Genomic DNA, 10266 nt, shown 5'->3' with positions numbered 1-10266 from the left:
AGTGGCTTAAAAGTGGCATTTTACTTTCAATCTTCTTATTACTAGTCAGAATTCCCTTCTTAAATATTGATTTCGTTTTTTAAGAGTTAATGCAAACATTAAAATTCACTTATTTTTACAGAAAGAGAAAAACAACAAAAGTGTTGGCGATATCTCTTCGCAGACTACTCTGTGAATCTGTTTCTTGTTGACGTTAAGTAGGTCAGTTTACATAGGTCGATCGAGTTTTGAAACATCGGCCCCTATCAGGGATCCTTCTAAGGTCTCTAGTCATAATACTAGCCAAGTTGGTGTAGCTTCTGTTGTACAGTGATAACATTATCGGAATTTTTCTTTGCTTCCTCTACTTTCAGACCCCCAGAATTGAGAAGATTAATTAGTGAAACATTCAGCATTGTTGGAATGTGAGATTATGCAAAGGAACGAAGATGTATGTGGATCCGATTTTTCCCCCCCCCCACTAGGGAATTAATACTACTTCTCGATTAGGAGACTCTTCCATTCTGCCTCCGCTCACTTAGACAAAACATTCCAACACATGTTTCCAAATTAATGGCTCGAACGTAGTATTTTGGGACAAATTTGAGCAACCAAAGTTTGAGTTTGCCCACTAAAGTATTAATGACTCTTACATTTTCTGATAATTTATTCTCGGACTAGTGCCTTTATTAGCGTGTAGGGGCATAAAGTACTTTAAATGTTGTAAGTAAAATAGTTTCCAGAAAATCTAGAAAAGTATTTATATTTCTAAATATATTCGCTTGTGAACACTTCTCCCCAATTATATACCTTTTTGAAAGAAGAAGGTATTCACTGCCGAAATATTCGTGCACATTTGTTTTATGCCTCCTTCAAGGTGAAGGGATACTGAACAAGAAATGTGGAAGAATGAAATCAAATGTGATATCTGCTGTTCTGGGCCAAAAGAATAATAGTCTGGCAAAATGCGAATGAAGAACAATGAGATGGGTTTGTAAATCAGGATTTTGGGAATGAAGAAGGATTACCTGAGACAATTCATTGACAGGTATGTTAAGAGATATAAGATAGTGAACGATTTTCTCTATCCCAACTTTAATTTGTTCACTGCTTAGAAAATATTTATGTAGGTCTTTATTTTTGGCCTTCTTACCATGTTTTTCTCGAAAAATTTGGCTTATAAATTATTTTACCTCCTACCTACTTGAAGTCGACATCCATAACGAGTACCATCTGTTGCACCTCTCTATTAGAATGTCAAAACAAAAATATTTTTTCTCGATTAACTTTTTAGGCTGAAGTTTTAATTTGTAGATGAGTTTTCTCGTTACCTGATGGTACAGGGCAATGAAAGGAGATAAGGCCCTCGGAAAGAGGTCTCCAAGGTGAACAACCTCGGTCATCAGTGGTTGCGACCCATTGGCCATAGTGCCGAGTTCTTGTGCCTTGACATATTGACCAATCAGGAGGAGATCAACGAGGCCACTGACTGTAAAACGCTTCTAAAATAATCGGGAATAAAAGAAACTTGTGCAAACTTCTTTGACTATGTAACAAGAAGGCTATTTCGGGAGCCCCAATCATCCATAGAAATTATATTTCAATTCGGAATTGCCTATCGTGGTCCCAAAGCCCCAAGAGCTTTTCCATAAAATCTTGCATAAGGCATTAAGAGGAGGTGTAGTATTATGTCGTACAGCTGTCAAGGTAAAAAACTTGACTCTGGCGAAGAAAGATGCTTTGAGGGTGGATCACAGTAAAGAAGATCATTTAATTGTAATTTGAGGCTAATGACAAAGCTAAATGGTTTAAGGTAAATGTGCCAACAGGAACTTGTACCGATATTTAGTGTACTCGGCAATACAAATGTTTTATGAACACGTCAACTAAGAGGGCAAATTCGTAGAGGGTGGTTAAATATGATATGCAAGTTAGGTTATGTGCTAGTGCATTTGAGATAGGAAATGGTTTTTGCATTTTAACTTTTACAAGGCGAGCGAAGCAATTAAATTGCTTCTAAACAAGGTGCCATCTCACTTTTAGGAAAAGCTGCTCGCCCTGTGATTCGTTTGGTACGCTAAAGTTACAGGTGCTCTTAAAAATCCATTGTTAAAGACCAAGAATTTGTCAAGGTTGTAAAATTCCCACGTAGTATGGTGCAACTGTAAAATTTTGTCAGGAGAGCTTCTCCAGAAGTACTACACTATGAAAATAGAAGACCCCATAACGAAGTAGGACATATACCTAATTTGAGGATAAGAAGAAAGGCGCTTCCTGTTGGTAGTTTTTCAAGTGGCCATTATCACCTCTTTTTTCTTGTTTCAATCACATTTGAACTGGAGACAGAAGGGAAAAGTATGATTGGGGGGCAGGTGGGTCAGTCAGTTGGTAGGTAGGTCAGTAAAGCCAGAGTTTTGTGTAAGTGGGTTTTAAACCTAGCTTTTACCTTACCAAAACAAGTATTATGGTGCCCTTTTTTAAACTAAAAGAAAAAATAAAAATTTTAATGATTTTTGAACCGGGTTTATTAAAAACGTTTAAAAAATTTTCACTTTTTCTGTCTGAATACACTAGAGAGAGAGCAGGCGAGAGAATGAAAACAGGCATGAACTTCTGAGAAACTTTGTAGCATTCCTCGAGTGTAGTCCCTCCTAAAAGTTCAATAATTATGGCAAAAACAGTATCAGATAATTGTATTATTTTGGTACCCTGGAACTTTTGCCAAAAGAAAGTGCAGTAATGTTTGTGGCTCCCCTTCACCCAAGTGATGTAGATCAAATGATGCAGATCAAAAGGTCAAATGATGTAGATGTAATACATTTATGCTTGAATATGTCTTTTGGATGGTAAGAGAGAAAATTGGACCAACTGCGAAAGTTGACGATTGGGAAGTTGCCATCAATCCTTGTAGAGGTAGGGCCAAACTACAATGATTCGCTCACTCGCCCTCCGCCTCAAAAAGTCTTTGAATATTTGCTACATTTTACCTTACCGCAGTGCATGATGTCCTCCAAAAATAAGTTTTTTTCAATCCAGAGGTCTGAAACGGTAGGTAGAGGGGATAAAAAGGGAAATGCTACGGACGGGTTCAACCTTTGATTTTCATCCCTTCAGGGGCTAAAAACAACCGATTTTGTGCACACTCCTCTGGAACTACTTCTCATCGCGAATGCAGCATAGCTCTAAATACCTCTAAAATTCCCAGCTTACTTAAGCCTACTTCAAAAGCTGCATTGTACTACTTTTTGTTCAAATGTACCGTTTAGGTTATAAGCCGATAGGCTGAACCTACCTTGCGACGAAGGAGGCTTCATCGATCCTAGAGGAAAGAAAAAAAAAGGCCAAACTGCAAAGTGAAAGTACATCCTGCAGAGCCTAAAGTGCCAGCGTCCTTTAACCATACAATTAAACAGGCTTCAGAAAATAGAGGACCTAAAAAAGGGGCTGATTTAATGGGGACCACTAATTAATTTTCTTAACAACCTATAATACGCTTTTTGGTAGCAGAGGGAGAGTGGGAAAGAGGACAAGTGAGGGAGATTATTAATTATCCAATGTGCCCACCATTCCATCAAAGTTGGCCTGTTTCATCCAAAGTGGAAAACTTGAGATCATATAAAAACACGCAGATACGAAGCTAAATTAGGTTCTAGTTAGACCGGTCACTAAGTCACTTTGCAGATTTTGTGCTTCGATGTCTGAAAATGGATAATATTTGAGTTATTTCAAACGTAAATTAAGATGATGGAAAGAGTACCTAACTGAAATGAGCAAAAGGACCGCGCATTTTTTGCTTAGCCGATTTCACTGATTTGTTCAAATCTGTAGGGACCTTTGAAGTGAGACTCCTTCTATGTGGTCACAAAAATATGCCAGTCCGCCTCAATAATTCTATAAAAATGCTTCAGTTGAACCGAACAATAGAGCTTCACCCTGTCTGTTTTACGCATCGAGTATGATTTTGTGGCAAAACGGCTGAAGTCTCTTGGAAATTCAGCTTCCTGGCACTGGGAGAAGGCGTGGTATCACAAATGGAAGAGAAACACAGGGTACAGTACAGGTGAATCGATTGCGGTGGTGAATCTCTCAAATTTAGGTGGCCTGCATAGATGAATTCACTCTCTCCTTCGTTTGACCATTAAAATGGAGCTGCATGCCGCGATGAAGAGTAGTGCGTCAATGACGCTTACCGTGAGTGTTGAAACAATATACTTACAGAAGCATCAGTGGAGCGTTGATAGTCAAAATGGCCAAGCAGACGTGCTGCAGGAGCACTAGGAGCGGATAGAGAGAGGCTTCGATGAATATCAGTCTGCTTTTTACTTCCTCGTTTTAACTTGCAAAAGCGCCTCGAGCATCTATCCATTCCGTACCCATCATTCATTCAGAAAAAAGGCCTTAGTTCCTTCTTCCTTCGGAAATGTGTGACCTTCCCTCTCATACCGTAGCAAAATTTGTTTAGGAGCAGACTTCCTATCCCGCTTGCGTACGGGCAAGAGAGAGGTTGCCTTACATCCACTTTACTGGTCTTGATAATATCTCGTCAAGTGATGGCTGTCACCATATCCAGATATTGAATAAACACAGGATCACTGAAGAATTAAACCAGACGGGACAAATAAAAACCGCTTTATATCTCCAAGTGGACATCGTAAACTCGTGGCGCCTTAGGACGGAAATGTATGTTTTGTCAGTGATTATTTTGTCTAATGCAACAAGTTAGAAAGCTTTGTGTTGTTATTCACCTTCGTTAAAAACAACCGTCTGTAGTTTCTTTCATTCTTGTAGCCTATTTGAAAGTCGTAAACAAGACAAGAGTTAAATCTTCAGATGAATTCAAGGTTAACTGTGAACTTCCCGGCTCTTCTTATTTAAAATTAGCCACACTGATCTTGCTACCCCGACCTTCGGTGTTGGGACCATGATTTCTTTCAGACATGCCTGTAGGTTACTGTCATCCCACGAGACCATCCCGAGTTGGGGCTTCTATGCCGTCATTAAGGTAAGTCAGAGCCGCATCTTACTTCTCCCTATTTCCTTCACCTAGCAATCTGGGGTGAACATGCGACCTCAGGCACCAGAGAATGCGGTTAGAAGGTGGGCGAAAAAATGGCTAAATAACTTTAAATTACCATTTCAAGTAGCAAAATTATCTCTTTGAGAAACAGATCCTTCTCTTTTCTTTGGCTTCAGATTTCTTCTGAATTGTTACAGAAAAATTAAGCATGATGTCTCAGATTTTTTCTAAAAAAAGTAAACCTCGCGGGTCATCGGAACAAGACGAATTACTCCTCCAAAAGGCAAGATTTTGTTCTACGAGATCAAGTGAAAAATTTAGCATACACTTGCAGCTCTGAAAAATATATTTAAACAAATAAGCAGTGTATTTGCAGAAAAATCTTAAAAATATAAATTCTAAGTCAGGATGAATAAAAAACTACTCGGAACCCTCAATTTGTGGCAAAACAAAGCAGCATAAGGAAATGCGAACTTAGTGTTAGCATGTACAGGGACTGGAAGGCTATAAAAGTGGCGGAAAAGCAGCGCGGTCTGATTGCGCCATTTGAACAAAAGGTGTTGTTTTTAAGCCCTTTCGTAAGCAAAGGATGCCTCTCGAATGGCACTGGTAGCTCTCAGTCTTACGGCAAATTCTGATCCATGGCTTTTTTTGTTGGAGAGAAAAACTTTTCTCAGTAGTGGAATCCAAAAAGTTGGATATTTTTAAACCCTGGTGGTGCAAACCCGAAAATCTATGCCAAAATTGAGCGCATTATAATCGTCTGGAGTATAAAATGGTCTTACTAGACGGCACAAATTTAAGAATTCCAACCAGTTACAAAAATGCTTGCTTCTGGAGGCGTACTAATCTAGCCTTAGTCACCGCCCTTGAGACCCCTTTTCTTCTTCCCAAAGGCCATTGAAATACCGTTTGTTTTCATGTGATTGTCTAGCGTTCGGATATGCCAAAAGCCATTACTTGGGACTCTATCATCAGGAACGACAGCGAAGATGAAGTATGGAAATGTCTCCCTCCCATTTTTAAGCGCAGGAATACACCTTTCTTCAGTTTGATGGCCTGTCTGCTGGATTCACTTGTCCCATGTGTCTTAAGCAAAAGTTTTAATGCCTTTCTTTTTAGTTATGTTGTTCCGATTCGGTCGATCTTGACCGCTGTACCTGTTTAGCCTTCCACCATGGATGTCTTGTAAACATCACATAAACACAAATCATGCAATTTTGTGAGCACGGAGAAAGTGATTTGGGCCTAAAAGTTGTGGCTCTTGAGAGGATCATTTGAGGCCAGCTAAAGATAGATTTGAATGTTCAAGGAGCGTTGCTCAATGACAGTCAGTCAGTCAGTCGGCTAGTCTGTTAGCAAACATTCGACGATACTGAACACGCTTTGTAACGTGGAATGAAGGAGTGAATACCAAGTTGCCGTTCCTTCAAACCTCTCTCCACTTGTTCTTAGTACTTGTGCAACTTGTTTACTTGGCCTTTTTGACTATCCCCTCTCCAGTGATACTTTTGTGAGTATATCGTTTTAATACTCACGGTAAACGTCATTGACGCACTACTCCTCATCGCGATATGTAGCCTCATTTTCGAATTAACCATTCCGGCATGTAGCTCTGTCTCTATAATCAAAAAAGGGGAGAGTAAATTTTTCTACACATCCCACGGATGAATATGATTTAATCAGAAGCACAATCAAATAGTTGATAGAGGATTTTTGTGGTTGGAGTCATGTCTTGTGTTCCGGTTCTGGATGTGACGTAGCGGTTTCTAAATGCTAGACAACCAAGATGTCGGGTAGTTCCAGTAGTTTTTACACGAAGTTATGCTGGTTGCGTGAACGAGACATGGTGGGAGCTCTTTTACCAGGCTCAACTGAGGCAATCTTAATGGAAGGATTGAGGCGGGGTGAATTTTTTCTACGACTCCATACAAACAATCTTCCGCATTTTACAGTTCATTACATGTTCTCACAGTTCATTTATTTAAGCTATACCTTCGAAATGGTGGTGTTTTTTATTAATTTACCCATTGTTGTCGCAGATTGGCTTTTTCCATCTCAAAGGGAATAACCGAGTTTCATTCCCTCGTTTCCAATACTACTTATTCGATGGCATAGGGGAAAAAACCATACCAAAATGAGACAGGCTCTTTTAAACTTTATAGAAAGTCATTAATAACAAAAAAAATCGTTCTTAGATGAAAGCTTCAGGAATCTTCTCATCCTTCTTCTGTATTAGCAACTTTTGTTCATCTAATGTTACTCTACAACACAAAGGTTTTAACCTCCCGGCATTATTTGATGAATACAAAGGACGAAAGAAGCAAAATTTCTTGTAAGAAAATTATTGGAAACGTCTACGTATAATTCTTGTTAATGTATCAAGCTTGGTTCGTCACTTCAAGAAAAAGATAAATCTCGAAATGCAGAAAAAACACGAAGAATTCGGGTTTTCCTATTTAGAAAACAGTTTAAGTCATTCAATTTTACAGGATTATAAGGCATTACAGAGACTTCCCAATTTAAGTTCATTTCCATTTTTGCCTAAAAAGATCATAAAAGCGGTTCGTGTAATACAGTTTGGCAAGCAGGTAAAGCATCATTGAATATGGCGACACTTTTTAATCCGTTTTCGTAACAAAATAGCACCAGCAACAAGATCCACAAATTGATCATATTTTAAATTTTGAGAGCCTCTAAGTCCACTGAATTGCTGGTAAAGAATTTACTCCTTTTTTCAGCTTTTTAAAATCCTTCTCTCTGCAATGGGGCATTGCTAAAATTTGTAGAATTCGCCGGACAGCCAAAAGGAGGAGGTTTCTACTGTTGTTGGCATAATTGGATGCCTTGGATGCATTGTCTCTCCCTCCTTTTGATTTTTCACATTTATTAGTGTCGACTGAACCAATTTCATGAATATGACTTTAGCCTACCGGTTCACCAATCGCGTTAAAATCGCTTTCTAGGATGGAAAAAATTCCTGTCAAATATGCTGCATTACCCTTCGGTAAAGATAACGTGGAGAGATCTACTAACTTCCACCAGTTGATTGGGTTGATTGACTGCTCAAATTTGGATGTGGTCATGAACGGGGAACCGTGCACCACCTGTGATGTATAAAACTTTCAGCATATTCTGAGATAGATTTAAATTCGTCATCAGAAAAAGACTATTTGTTTGCCCCTATGCGATCCACTGCAAGCACAACTCTTTCCCGTGAATTCTACCTCAGGAACCAAGCCTTGACGGCTGTGACCAACTGCGTTCAATTGTATTGTGCGAAAAAAACAGCCTTCTTCGTACTAACAATCAGAACTTGTGAAATGAAGGTGCTTATCCTAACAATGCCACCCGGTGTAAGACATCTTGCTCTCTTTCTGCCCTCTCTAGCCTTCTCTCGTCTCTCACCTTTGCCACGCGTTTCACTCTTTTGGCTTTAAAGGAAAAACGTTATCAAAAAGTAGAACTTTTGAAAATGTTTGAAGGCCTCAGCGGCAACTTGACTCCGTAATTGCCAAATGCTCCGGCCGATTGCTGTAAACAGGAGTTCATGAGCACTAGCATCCCTGATACCTTGATCTCTCTGTCAACCAGACTGCCAATCAACAGCGACTCCTGTATGAACACCTTCATTTCTGAAGTCCATGAGCAGCTAAGGTTGGCACGACGCGCCTCTCTGATTTATACTACTGATTAACCTTGACCCTTACATTGAGCGCTAGCGTGGGCAAAGTAACCTCAACCAATGGGGAAGGAGTGAGCAAAAGCGCAACTTTTAAAGTGTTCGGGATTAGCCGCTGGGAGTGGAAAGGTCTTAAAAATTGAAGAGAAACATTTTCCTAGTATTGCAATTATCCTTAGCACTTAATTATTCACCTAGTAAAATAGCGCTATAGCAAAAATTTATTTATTTCAGCACGCAAGTATAACTACTCTAAATTGAGATTTGGTTTATTGCCGATATAAAAAACCGGTTTATTGCATGAATTTTGAGGAGGCTATAAAGAGACAATGAATTATTTTTTTAATCACCTAATTCTGATCTTCAATACAAAGGAGAGGAGGGAATGATTTCGCACCACTTACACGGAACCAAAAGAAACAATTTGTAGGTAATCAATTTTTGCCTTCAAGCATCCCCAGAATTACCCCAGTAGGGCACCTTATATCTTTATAACAGGTATCGACGACTGTAGGGCAGAAAGGTCCAGGCAAATCAACCTAATTAATAAGGCAGTCGCAAGGAAGTAAAGCCCTATTCCTACTGCCTGTGTCAACACTTAATCGGGAGAAGACTTTCTGTTACACTTGGGGATAGAAGAGAGGTTGCCACACCTCACCCCCTTTATTGGCTCTGACGGTACCTTGTGAAGTGACGGTTGTCGCCACTTCTTTAAGCCAGACAATCACATGACCACAGGCGGACTAGAATAAACATTTTCGAAGCAGAAGCACGATGGCAGCAGAGGTGGGTGGAGTTAGACTCAAACCCTCCAGAAACAAGACTCTTTCTTTGCCAATAGCATTTGCAAGCTGGAATCATGTTGTGAGACTGATAATTACCCTTCTCTCAACAACCCTATGCGAAAGTATTTGATTGCTTTTTTTATAAACGTTAAACACAGCCATGTTACTAGTGTAAAAACGGGCAATTCCGTGACCCCAACCAAAGTAATAAAGAAAGAAACACTTGGAGAAATGAGGACTTTAGTGGGAGCATATGGTTTCAACAACCAGACGACATTTATCTGCGCCCCCATCTGTTAATCGGAGAGCCAAGATACATGGGTTGGTTGTATTCTCGTGTTTTGATTGGCTATGACCCTACTGAGGATACTAGCATGCTCAAGGGGCAACCGCCTGATTATTGACCAATCAGAGTTAGATCAGAGAGAAAATCAACTGTGAATTTGTTCCAGAATGCTCAAGGAAGAAAATTGTAAGAAAAGTCTTGACCTCGAAACCAAAACCGCTATTTATCTTCTAATTACCGAAGCTGACTAACCATTTAATTCACATTTACAACATTTTTTTAACAAAAACAGTATAACACCTCTGTATCTTTGCCAATGGCAACAGTCTCTGAGGTGTGAGGTTTATTTTGTGCGGAGGGGAGCAATTCTAAAGACCTGACGACTCACAGTTGTAATGTCCCTTTTTCCCTTCTCCACTCCTCTTCTCCTCCTTGTCTGTCGAAAGGTTAATCTTCACAACTGTTGGTGAGTGTGCCAAGGGACATTGAAAATGTCAGCCTTCTGGCTAACTGTTCA

At 39.6% G+C, this 10266-nt stretch overlaps 1 protein-coding gene across 1 annotated transcript; it reads right to left on the bottom strand. All coding sequences in view use genetic code 11, as the record gives it.

Annotated features, from left to right (window-relative positions):
- Positions 1 to 840: 840 nt before the first annotated feature.
- EGR_06556 (hypothetical protein) lies at positions 841 to 4345 on the bottom strand (the record flags this gene model as incomplete). The annotated part of the gene is made up of 4 exons (XM_024495805.1): positions 841 to 867; positions 1184 to 1225; positions 1311 to 1481; positions 4196 to 4345. The coding sequence occupies 4 exons, from the start codon at positions 4343 to 4345 to the stop codon at positions 841 to 843; spliced, it is 390 nt and encodes a 129-aa protein (XP_024349765.1).
- Positions 4346 to 10266: the final 5921 nt, after the last annotated feature.

This window comes from Echinococcus granulosus, assembly GCF_000524195.1.
Source record: "Echinococcus granulosus chromosome Unknown EG_S00059, whole genome shotgun sequence".
Classification (NCBI taxonomy): Eukaryota; Metazoa; Platyhelminthes; class Cestoda; order Cyclophyllidea; family Taeniidae; genus Echinococcus; species Echinococcus granulosus.
The sequence above is the reverse complement of the archived record's forward strand: the minus strand, read 5'-3'. Positions and strand labels throughout refer to the sequence as shown.